We start from the raw sequence: 13301 nt of genomic DNA, 5'->3' as shown, positions 1-13301 counted from the left end.
GATTCATACAGATACAGAAGAAAAGGTTCTCTATTGATTCAAACACTGTACTCGCGGGATAGGGATAGAGAAAGAGGAAAAAAACGAAGATTTCACATAGTACTTTTGATCGAAGGGAATAAAAAAAGAAAAAAAAAGAGAGGGAAAAATAAGTAAATAAAATGACGTAGAAGAGCCCAGATTCCAAATGAATGAAAACGTGACTGAATTGGTCCCGGTCACTCTTCGGGACGGAATGGAAGAAGGGAGGAGATTCTCGAACGAGGAAAAGGATCCAATGACTTCAAAAGAATTGAACGAGGAGCCGTATGAGGTGAAAATCTCTTTAGCCCTATGTCTCTTATCCTTAGGAGGTCTTCCTTCACTAGCAGGTTTTTTCGGAAAACAGCATTTATTCTGGTGTGGATGGCAGGCCTATATTTCTTGGTTTCAATAGGACTCCTTACTCGCGTTGGGTGAAACTAAGTGAAGGTCCGAACCGACTGATGTCGAAGAATCAGCGGATGAGTTGTGGTGAGGGGTGAAATGCCACTCGAACCCAGAGCTAGCTGGTTCTCCCCGAAATGCCTATTTATATCACGGATCGCATGGTAGGTCATAAATTGGGAGAATTTGCACCCACTCGAAATTTCCGGGGGCATGTAAAAAACGATAATAGATCTCGTCGTTAATAATTAATATTATTTCTTCAACGAGTACTAATTGATGGGAGAAAGACATATGTGCCATATGTGAATTACCACAATTATTGGTAGCATCATAATCAGGATTCGAAGGAATACCGTACTGGGTCTAGTTGATAATTAGTTAATGAAAATGAGTTCTCTTTTCCTAATCTCATTAGTCGCCCTGATGAAAATACGTCAACGCTCGAATTTTTCATGATTCTTTTCTGATCCGATCTTTTTATTACTTATTAATACGACTTATTTTCGTCTATTAAATTTTTTTTTTTTTTTTTTTTTTGTCATTTGTTAGGATTTGAATTAGTGAGATTTTAGTCTATATATTTTGGATTGAATATCTTGTTTTAGTATTCAGTCATTTATGCATGCAATAAAAAACCAAAACTACAATTTTTGCTCTTTATAGTTTATTTAGGCAATTTTAGAAAGGGATTTAGATATTTTTAGATATGTTGAAATTCCATTAGCATTCTTGCAAGGAAGCAAGGTAATATTATTCTCTTTTCAGTTCAATAAATTACAAACACACTATAAAGTAATTTTGAACATTATTAAAAAAAACCATTTTCCCGATTCAAAATCACTGATATAAAAATCACCTTAAAAATTTTAAAAATAACAAATTAATTTTAAATCAGATGAAAATAATTTTAACCTTTCGAAAAACACTCTTATATAAACATAAGTTCTATGTATGGTGTCAAATTTTTGTTGGCATCTTTATAATTTCCATCGATATTTTTATACACCCACGAATTTAAGAGAGAAGTGAATCAATATTTCTATTATATCGTAAAAAAATCCATAAAACATTATAAAATAACAACACACGGTTAGTTTACAAATCTTAAAATATTTATTTATTAATTAAAATTTGTAACTTTATTTGTTTTTATAATATTTCAAAAAATATCCATTAACATCTATATTTCATATTTCTATAACAATTAACCCAAAAGCTCAAACTCATGGTGAATACAAATTTAATATTATAAGAGTTTGAATACAAAACCTTCTTGGACCACTTACTTTGATACCATCTTAAATCACCGATTGATCCAAAAATTTAAGCTCGTAGATGAAGGAAAATTTAATATAATATCTAACATTATAATCGAATTTATAATGTTATATGAAATTGGAAAAAAAAAAAAAGAAAAAAAGAAAAAAGAAAAGAAATAAGTGCATGGGTTGGTAGGATTTTATATATAAGTGTCGTAGATGGCATCGAAGTTTTAGTTTAAAATTGTTAACGTGGAAGAAAATCAATTTTAAAAGGCAAAGGAGTGAGTTGATAAAAATATATATATTAGAAAAAAGAGAAAAAAAAGAAAAATGTGGAGATTAAAAGTGGGAAGGGAGAGTGTTGGGGAGAAAGAAGAGAAATGGATGAAGAGTGTAAGCAATCACTTAGGACGCCAAATCTGGGAGTTTTGTGATGATGCTAATGCTACTCCAAAGCACTTGCACCAAATCCAGATTGCGAACAACCACTTTCGTAATAATCGTTTCCATCGAAAGCAATCTTCCGATCTCTTTCTTGCCATTCAGGTTCTTTCCCTTTTTTTTTTTTTCAAATTTATTATACATATCTATGCACAACCGTAATTCATCCTCGACATGTACCTAACTATTTTTCATTTCTTTTAATGATTCTCTATTTTCATTATTTTGGTTTATTTTTCACTATCTACCTTTAAAAACGTGTCCATTTTGATTATTTAATAATGAAATAAATATTAAAATTAAGGAAGAAAATTGATACATTTTAGAATTATAAAGAGTAGAATTTTTTAAAGAGTGTTGAATGAGAATCAAAATAATATAAGGATCAAAGTAATGTTTATTTATTTATTTATTTATTTTTGCATATTACAACCTTGTGAATTTCCTTTTCTTAATTTTAAAAATTAAAACTAAAGGGTTTATTTACGGTCTAATGGACATTCTAAATTAAGATTCTCTCCAAGTTTTGGAGAGATTTTGAAATATATCTTTAATTTTTTACTTTTAGATGCATTTTTTGTATTATTGAAATTAATTTTAAATTAGGAAAAGATTTTTTCGAATGATTTTAAAAACAATAAAAGATATTTTAACAATTTTAGAATTACTCTCAAACATGTCATTAGCTTTTTTAGAAATTGATTTAATTTTGGTACTTGTGAACTTTCATGAAGTTAACCATTTAGTCCTTATACTTTAATTTGTAACGATACTTTATACCTTCATTTTTTTAACAATTTAGCCATGTTATTTTGGTATGCAACAATTTAGTTCACTTAATTTTTAAATTTGCAATGACTTAGGATCTGTTTGAATTGACTTGAGAATTTTTTTTTTAAAAAAACACTTTTGACAAAAATTGTTGAAAATACTCTTCAAAGTTATTTTGAGCAATTGTCAAATACTCCAATTTTTTCTAAAACGACTTATTTTTAGATTAAATACTTGAAAATGCATTCCAAACACACCCTTAATCATGTTGAAAAAAATCTCATCAAAATTAATGGCTGAGTTTTATTGTTATTTAACTATTTAGACTTTGTAGCATACAAACTTATTGGGTTCTTAATTAGTTTATTTATCTACCAATGTACAAACTTCTATTAAATCTTAACAATAATTTTTATGATAAAGACTAAATTGTTATGGATTTTAAGATACATGAGCTTATTGTACTACATGGAGTAAAATTGTTTCATGAATGAAAATACATAACAAATATTAATTCGCTACAAATCAAATTATTACTTTTATAAAAGTTAAAAAAAAAAAAATCATTCTTGACCTTATATATTTATGAGAAAAAAATATTTTCATAACATAATTAATTAATAATAATTTAGTTTCAACCAGATATTTACTTGATAGCCACAACTATTTTTACTTGTGGTGTTAATAAATTTTGAAACTTAATGTGTTGTTTAATTTTTCTCTTAAAAAAGTGTGAAAATCACACTAAATATAAGCTTGATTTCGATAAATTTTTCGTCGTCAAAACATATTTACAAATTATCACTGTTATCAACAAATGAGTACAAAATTTGACTTTAATTTCTATCGAGATATAAAACTTTAGAAATGTAGTAAATTTAGGACTTATTTGTTAACTATTTTTTTCCCTTTTTTATTTTTAAAAATTAAATCTATAAACATCCTTACCACCTTTAAATTTATTGTTTTGTTATCTATTTTTTACCACTGTTTTAATAAATCGAGCCAATTTTTAAAAACTAAAAATAAAAGTAGTTTTAAAAACTTAATTTTATTCTTAGAATTTGACTAAGTATTAAACTCTTTTACTTAAAAAAACATGCAAACCGTTGTAAGAAATGGAGAGAAAATATGTTTAATATCAAAATCTAAAAACCAAATACCTCTCCTTTTGGCATGCTTGTTATGACTCTGGAAACTCTCTCTTGTATATATTTTAAAGAAATACAATCAATTGCTAACGGTTCGGTATATGATGAGGGTGTTAAAGATGTCTTAACCTAGTTGAGATGTGTGAGTGCACCTATTGATTTTCTATCCTCGAGTATTTTGATAAAAAAAAAAAAAAAAAACTAAACTAAACAATAACCAAACGAAGACGGCATTTATTGAAATGAAAGTGAGACATGTAAAGGTTTATTATGTGTACAGAATGAAAAGGAAATAACAAATGATGCCAAAGTTGGAGGAATAATCAAATTGAAAGAAGGGGAAGATGTGAAGAAAGAAGCAGTGAAGAATACATTAGAAAAGGCACTAAATTTCTACTCAGCCATACAAACAAGCGATGGCCATTGGGCTTCGGATCTTGGAGGGCCCATGTTTTTACTTCCGGGTCTAGTAAGTAAAAAAAAGAAAATTTATTTTAAAATATTTTTAAATATAACAAAAATGTCACGGTCTATTAGTTGTAAATGGTAGTAATCTGTCCATATTTATAACCAATAGTCCCTTGTCCCCACATATATAAAATTTGTATTTACACTAACATTATTCAATTACTAACAGGTGATTGCTCTTTATATCACTGGCGTTTTGAATTCTGTTCTATCCAAGCACCATCGCCAAGAAATGTGTAGATATCTTTACAATCATCAGGCATGTGTTATCCGACTTCTACAATGTGACATATAGTTTTATACTATTGAACCTACAAGAGAAAAAAAAAACTATAGTTTTCTCCGCCAGTAGCAAAAGATTTTGGCCTTGTTTGATAACGATTTTTTTTTTGAAAAATTTTACGTATGTTTCCTTTCAATTTCTATACTATTGTTTTCATATTTTTTAAAATTTCGACTTGATTTTTATAAATATTGGTAGAAAAAGGAAAAGAAAGATAATAAGCTTAGTTTTCAAAAACTAAAATCCAAAAATCAAATAGTTATCAAACCGAGCCTTAGTCGATTTTGGTTTTTAGTTTTTGAAAACTAATTTTATAATTAAACACTAACTCTACCCATAAGTTTCTATATTTTATTATCTAGTTTTTGTTCATACTTTTTTTAAAAAACGTAAATTTTGAAAAGTAGAAAAAAAAAAAATAGGTACCAAAAACTTGTAGTTTTTGTATTTTTAAAATTTAGCTAGGAGTTCAATTTACGACGTAAAATTTAGCTAGAAAAAAAACATAAATTTCAAAAGTAAAAAACTAAAAGCGAAGGCCTGTTTGGTAGCCATTTTGTTTTTTGTTTTTATTTTTAAAAATGATGCCTATGAACACCATTTTCATTCTTTCTTTATTATCTACTTCTCACCAATGGTTTAGAAAACAAAGCCAAATTTTGAGAAGTAGCTTTCATAAGAATTGTTTTTATTTTTTGAATTTAGTTAAGAATTTAACCATTGTACTTAAAAAAAATACAAATCATTGTAAGAAATGTGGATGAAATAGGAATGAAATATGCTTAATTTTCAAAAGTAAAAAACCAAATGATTACCAAACCGGATCAAAATGATTATCAAACTGGACCTCGAATGTATGAGTGATCGAAAAATATCTCAAATTTTGTATCAAATAGTTCATAGGAGGATGCATATTCTAGAATCTATATATTTAATGATTAATATAAGTCAGCTAGATTGTGACGGTCTCATTGAATAATTTTTAGAGACTGACAAATTGGTGGTGCATATATAGAATGAAGATAGGGGATGGGGTTTGCACATCGAAGGTTCGAGCACAATGTTTGGTTCGGTACTGAATTATGTTGCACTTAGGCTGCTTGGAGAAGACGCTGATGACGGAGAGGGTGGCGAAATGACAAAAGCTCGTCGTTGGATCTTGGACCACGGCGGCGCCACCGCAATCACTTCTTGGGGAAAGTTGTGGCTCTCTGTACTTGGAGTCTATGAATGGAGTGGCAATAATCCTCTTCCACCTGAATTTTGGTTACTCCCTTATTCCCTACCATTTCATCCCGGTACACAATGTCAATTCTTTTTCTTTTAAATTAAGCGTTTGGTAGTCAATCTAAATTCTATTTTATGCTTTCAAATTTTGGTAGTGAATCTAAATTCTATTTATAAAAATTGTTTTTGAATTTTATGATCTAAATATATGTCTTCATGTTTCTGTATATTCAAATTTTGAATTTTAAAATATTGATAAAATATTAACAAATATAACATGTTATAAACATAATTCATTTTTGTTAAGTTAAATATGTGTTATAAATTATATGATATTAAAATAATAATAATAATAATACAAATTTTTAACTGGAAAAATTCATATAAATTAATCAATAATTTTTTACATTCTCAACTCGAGTAATAATAACTAATTTTTGAACAATTATCATTACAAGAATGCACAAAGTTTTTCGACGTATTGAATTCTGCCTCCCTTTCTCTAGTATGGCGTTGGAGAAAGCAAAATTTTTATAGTTTTGAAATAAAATTTAATTTATACCACTACTACTAAACACATATATGAAAAGATAGATTAATTTTTATGTTTACCAAACATACACTAAACTATTTGAATTTCCTATATTTTTTCAGGAAGGATGTGGTGCCATTGTCGAATGGTTTATCTTCCGATGTCATACTTATATGGAAAGAGATTTGTTGGGCCAATCACATCCATAATTTTATCCCTTAGAAAAGAGATTTACACGGTTCCATATCATGAAATAGACTGGAATAAATCTCGCAATACATGTGCAAAGGTAACACATATATATAAAGATTCATGTAAACTTTGAAACTCAGATATCTTCTCTCGAATAATGTGTTTAGTTGTGGATCGTAAGTGAGTCTATGTGTCGATTTTTCTACTGTTTATACTTGTTGCTTTCTTTGGTCGTCGGGATGCAGGAGGATCTGTACTATCCACATCCGAAGGTGCAAGATATTCTGTGGGGAACAATTTACCATGTATATGAGCCAATGTTTAGTCGTTGGCCAGGGAAAAGACTGAGGGAAAAGGCATTGAGAAGTGCAATGGAACATATTCACTATGAAGATGAAAATAGTCGATATATATGTCTTGGGCCTGTTAATAAAGTACTTAATATGCTTTGTTGTTGGGTTGAAGATCCTTACTCAGATGCCTTCAAATTTCATCTTCAACGAGTCCCTGACTATCTCTGGGTTGCTGAAGATGGCATGAGAATGCAGGTTTCAACTCTGTTTTAAATAATCGTGCTTTTTTTTTCATTTTAATAATATATATATATATATATATATATATATATATATTATTTTTTCTTTTTTTTTCTTTTGGCACTTTTTAACCAAATTTCATGAATTTTTTAAGTCCCATTTGGTAATCATTTGATTTTTGTTTCTTGATTTTAAAAATAAGTCTATTTCCTATTGCATCTTTGTTAAGTATAATGGTTGAATTCTTAGCTAAATTTCAAAAACAAAAACAAGTTTTTGAAAACTATTTTTTTTTAGTTTTTGAATTTTGATTTGGTTTTTTAAGTCATTGATAAAAAATAGATAACAAAAGAAAAAATTTGGAGGTAAAAGTAGTATCTATAAGCTTAATTTTTAAAAACAAAAATAAAAAACCAAATGGTTACCAAATAGAACGTTAAAGCACCCATTTTTTATAGTGATTTTTTGTTTTTGAAAATGACACTTGTTTTCTTGCAAGTTTTTTTTTTATTTTTTTTTTATTTTTTTATTTTTAATCATGGTTTTAATCTTTCCTAACTTAAAGCTTAGTCTTAAAATATTCTAAAAATAGTTTTTTAAAAACTATTTTTTTAGTTTCAAGATTTGACTTGGTTATTTAAAATGGTCTTAAAAAAAGTGACTAACAAAAACAAAAGAATCAATAGATAGAAATAGTATTTATAAACTTTTTTTTAAAAAAAGTAAATTATTATCAAAAGGGATCTAAAAGGTTAATTTAGAAATTTATCACCAAACTTTTAGGTTTGTATCTATTTGGTCTTCAATTTTCAAAAGTGACGTATTGGTCCCTAAATTTTTAATTTTATGTCTAATAGGTTCCAAACAAATTATTTTTTTTAAAATTAATTGATTTTGAATTTTATATCCAATGGAATAGAAAATTTTCAATTTTTTTTGTTTAATAGATCACATATATTTTTTAAAAATAAATTGATAGCTCAATAACTAAATTTAAAATTTTGAAAATTGAGAACTGTTTAGATACAAATCTTGAAAGTTTATAAACTAAATTTGTAATTTAACTTTTTAAAAGTTACAGTTTTTTTTTTTAGTTTTAAATACATAGATAGAAAATCGATAACAAAAGAAAGAAATCAATAAATTGAAATTTAAAAGCCAAAATGGTTATTTTCCCCAGTGATATATGAATAATAATAGATGAACAAATTGATTATTAAGAAAAAGTGGTTAATTATTAAGTGCATATGCAGGGTTACAATGGGAGCCAGTTGTGGGACACAGCTTTCTCTATCCAAGCAATCATATCCACCAAACTTATAGACACCTTTGGCCCAACCTTAAAAAAAGCACATGATTTTGTTAAAGATTCTCAGGTTTTTATTTTGTGTTTGTTCAAATTATTGCTATATGTACAGGAATAATAATGATATATATGCATAGAATTCGTCATTGTCGAGGTTTTTTTTGTTTTTTTTAATATTTTGGTTTTATTACAGATCCAACAGGACTGTCCTGGAGATCCTAATGTTTGGTTCCGTCACATTCATAAAGGTGCTTGGCCATTTTCAACTCGAGATCATGGATGGCTCATCTCTGACTGTACAGCGGAGGGATTAAAGGTATCAAACTCCACTCAATTATCCGGTCACACGTTCATGATCTCATATTGTCAATTGATTTTGAGATAAAAACTTCATATTTTTCTAATATAATATTAGAAGAACACATAAAGTCCAAATAAGTGTTCGATATAAATATGGTAAATTTGAAAGCGACACTGTCTTGAAAAGACATGTTGAATATCAACCCATGTTAAGAAAATGGAGAGGCGTCGTGAAATCTCATATTTTTCTAATACATATTTCTTACTTGTAGACTAATTTTTGTACAAAGCCCAAGGAGTGAAATTAATATTTATTTGAGAGAATTATATAACAAGGATTCAAACACGAAACCTCTTTATTTTGAGATACTATGTTAAATTACCAATTGATTACTTGGGAGCTTAGAAATTTGTAGAATACCCATGAATGAAAAGAAAGGAGAAAAAAAAAACAAATTAAAACCTTAGAGATTTTGGAGAATGAACAATATGTATTTCGTTAAAATTTGTAGATATAGCAAAATTTAGATTTTATCTTTAAAATCTATCAATGATAGATCATATAACTAGTAGGGTCTATCACTAGTAAGCATCTTATCACTGATAGATTTTGCTATATTTGCAATTCTTTAAAAATATTGCAATAATTAGAAATGAGGAGATTGTTACAACAAACTTTTAAGTTACTAGGATCGAACGCAACTTCTTTGTTCTAATATCAGGTAAATCACCACTAAACTAAAAAATTTAAGTGGGTGAGTCATTGTAGTAAATTTAATTACGTCAATAAACTTTAACAAGTTACTCATGAACTTGGGCTATTGCAGGCTTGTTTGATGTTATCGAAACTTCCATCGAAAATAGTTGGGGATCCATTAGAAAAGAATCGCCTTTTCGATGCTGTAAATGTTCTCCTTTCTTTACAAGTGAGTTTAATTACTTGCCCACACATCATTAATATTCTTGATTATATTTTACATAATTTTATTCATATTATCTAGTTTAATTTTATTAATTTATTTTACATCTTCGAAATATATATGCATTCAGAATGGAAATGGTGGATTTGCGTCATACGAGTTGACAAGATCATACCCTTGGTTGGAGGTAATATTGTCATGAAATAATAATACCACCTCATGCTATATTAGCTTTATTATGCACAATAATAATTATAAAATCTAATGTTGGTTTATTGTTCTTGTTAATGGTTTCGTGTTTTTTTCAGTCGATCAACCCTGCTGAAACCTTTGGAGATATCGTCATCGATTATCCGTAAGTGTGTGGATGTAGTAACGCACGCTTGTTTTGATAACTAATTTTATTTTTGATTTTTTTTGTGAAAACTTAGGTTATGGTTTTAAAATTTGGTTTGAATTTACATGTGGGTTTTTAAAGAGTGTGATAAACTTAAAAAAAACTCGTATGAAACCTGTATAATTTTTAAACATAGAAAATAAAAAATAAAATGATTATCAAACGAAACGGTGCTTCTTTATATTATAGTTTGATGTCATCCTTGCAGATATGTGGAATGCACCTCAGCTACAATGGAAGCATTGATGTTGTTTAAGAAGTTACATCCAGGCCATAGGACCAAAGAGATTGATATTGCTATTGCCAAGGCAGCCAATTTCCTAGAAAATATGCAAAGAAAGGATGGCTCTTGGTTTGTTTCCTTACCAACATTTTGCTTTTCCATTGATAAAACTAAAGTTCAATTTTTTTTTTTAAAAAAAAATATAATATTAATATTAAAAATTTAAAAGTAACATAAATAGTTTATTGGAATGAAAAAAAAATTAGGTGCGTCATAGACTGTACTCATCTTTATAGTAGCTCGCTCAATTGTCCAACTGCACAATTTATCTCAATTTAACTTTATTATGTGATTGGAGTTGGCTGTATAAAAATGAGTACAATTTAAGATGTACTCAAGTATTGTTCATTGAAATGGTGGTAAGAGTGTTGAAAGTCCTCTAGCCTAGCTCTATGTCCTTGATATATCCTAATTCATTAGAATTTAGGTCACATTTACTCAAGGAAAAACGTAATAAATCAATACAAATCTCAAAAGTGGGTCTCATTTGATTACGTTTGTGTTAATGAAATGCGGGATCCACTTGCAAATGTGTAATTGAAGAACGCAATTCAATTGAGGCACAAAAGGTGATCAATCTGATTGCGTTTCAAAATTACATGGGACCCATAGCCGATATCATTAACTGTTACACTATGGAAAGAATGAATTTGTTTCATTTATTGTTATTGTTACCATTTGACCCTAAATAACAATGGTTACGAGAATCGTAAATGTGACAAATTCATAATTGTAAGTAAATATGATAAAAGAAAATCTAATTATGTTTGCATCCATTACTATTACACCGTTTTTTTACGGATTGGTAAAGGTGGTTTAAATATTTCAATTAATTTTGGAATAAATTTTCGAACAAAAATTCTGAATCCGTCACTGGTGGGTGGGTTGTTTGTAGGTATGGATGTTGGGGGGTATGCTTCACGTATGCAGGGTGGTTTGGCATAAAGGGATTGGTTGCTGCGGGAAGGACATATAATAATTGTGTTGCCATTCGCAAGGCTTGTGATTTTCTTTTATCTAAGGAGTTGCCCGCCGGTGGGTGGGGAGAGAGTTACCTTTCATGTCAGAATAAGGTGTGCCTTATTTTTTATTATTTTATCATATCCTAATTTCCATTCTTCTATATACATTACTTTTTTAATTTACATTAAATAAATTAATTCTCTTTTTCTAATTTCTTTATGGGGGTAGGTCTATACCAATCTCGAAGGAAACAAACCACACTTGGTTAATACTGCCTGGGTTTTCATGGCTCTCATTGAAGCTGGCCAGGTAAATTCTATTCTAATACTCCGGTTTAATAATCATTTAAATTCCGTTTCATACCTAAGTAAAATATACAAAATATTATTTTTATTTATTGGTTTTTTTTTTTTTTTTTTCCTTTTGTTATCTAATTTTTCTTTAAGATTGTGTTTTGAAAGTTAAGGAAAGTGGTTTATAAAAATTTGTTTCTTGAATTTGAATATATAAAGAAATCATGAGAAAAGAAGTAGAATTTTTTAGAAACTAAAAATCTTAGCTCTAAACTATACTATTTTCACTACTATGGTAGTTACCAAAGTTTCTTTGTTGTTATCGTTGTTTTCCACTTTTTTACAAATATTTTGAAAATCTAAACTATGTTTTAAAACTTAAGTCCCGTTGGATAATTATTTAGTTTTTGAAAATGAACACTTCTTCTATTCATCAATTTCTATATTTTGTTGTTCACTTTTTACTGATATTAAAAAAATCAAGTTAAAATTTGAAAATAGTTTTAAAAAACTTGTACTTAATTTTAGAATTTGATTAGGAATGCAAGTATTTTTTTTAACAAATGTGAAAATTATAATTGATAAATTATGAAGAAATTAAGGCCCCATTTGATAACTTTGTTTTTGTTTTTGAAAATTAAGCCTATATCATCCACATTTCTTACCACGATTGTACAATGATTGAATTCTTAGCCAAATTCAAAAAACATAACAACTTTTTTAAGGTTACTTTTTTTAGTTATCAAAATTTTGCTTGGTTTTTTAAACCATCGGTGAAAAATAGATAACTAAGGAATAAATTTGGAAGTAGAAGTATTGTTCATAGGCTTAATTTTCAAAAAACAAAATAAAAAACCAAAATAATTACCAAACGAGGCCTAAATAAACATAGATTTTAAAAACATAAAGCTAAAAACAAAATTGTTATCGAACTAGACTTAAAAAATTAGCTTTGCTTTTGAATTCTTACTAGAAATGTGGATATATTTAAAAAAAAAAATGAAAACCATGTTAAAAGATTACGTCGTTACCACACAAGATTTTATATATAAGTATTAATAGCGTCATGTGCTAATAATTTTGTTTGATAGGCTGAGAGAGACCCAGCACCATTGCACCGTGCAGCAAGATTATTAATCAATTCCCAATTGGAGAATGGTGATTTCCCCCAAGAGGTATATATAATAATTTCTTCATATATATATATATATATATATATTTAATTTCATCCATTTTCCTCATATACAATTAATTCCTAACTTAACATTATATATATTTTTTGCATAAACATTATATTACAGGAGATCATGGGAGTATTTAATAAAAATTGCATGATTACATATGCTGCATACCGAAACATTTTTCCCATTTGGGCTCTTGGAGAGTATTCCCATCGGGTTTTGACTCAATAATATATGTAACACTACATAAACATTATTCTACTTCATTTTCATTATTGTCGTATATATAATAATGTATCAGAATATCCATTTTCACCTTAATTTGTTTCATTATCTCATCTAATATAATACACAAACTATATATTATTT

General features: G+C 28.0%; 1 protein-coding gene across 1 annotated transcript; it reads left to right on the top strand.

Annotated features, from left to right (window-relative positions):
• The first annotated feature begins 1989 nt into the window (after positions 1-1989).
• Positions 1990-13301, top strand: LOC120068021 (cucurbitadienol synthase). The gene is made up of 16 exons (XM_039019688.2): positions 1990-2237; positions 4335-4523; positions 4692-4781; positions 5821-6103; positions 6687-6853; positions 7002-7304; positions 8543-8665; positions 8789-8911; positions 9723-9821; positions 9946-10002; positions 10124-10170; positions 10421-10564; positions 11391-11568; positions 11687-11767; positions 12843-12926; positions 13053-13301. Exons 1-16 carry the CDS (start codon positions 2022-2024, stop codon positions 13161-13163), a joined length of 2295 nt encoding a protein of 764 aa, XP_038875616.1. The 5' UTR covers positions 1990-2021; the 3' UTR covers positions 13164-13301.

Source organism: Benincasa hispida, chromosome 12 (assembly GCF_027475165.1).
Source record: "Benincasa hispida cultivar pf3 chromosome 12, pf3_genome.v1.1, whole genome shotgun sequence".
Taxonomy (NCBI): domain Eukaryota; kingdom Viridiplantae; phylum Streptophyta; class Magnoliopsida; order Cucurbitales; family Cucurbitaceae; genus Benincasa; species Benincasa hispida.
This window is presented reverse-complemented; position numbering and strand designations above follow the sequence as displayed.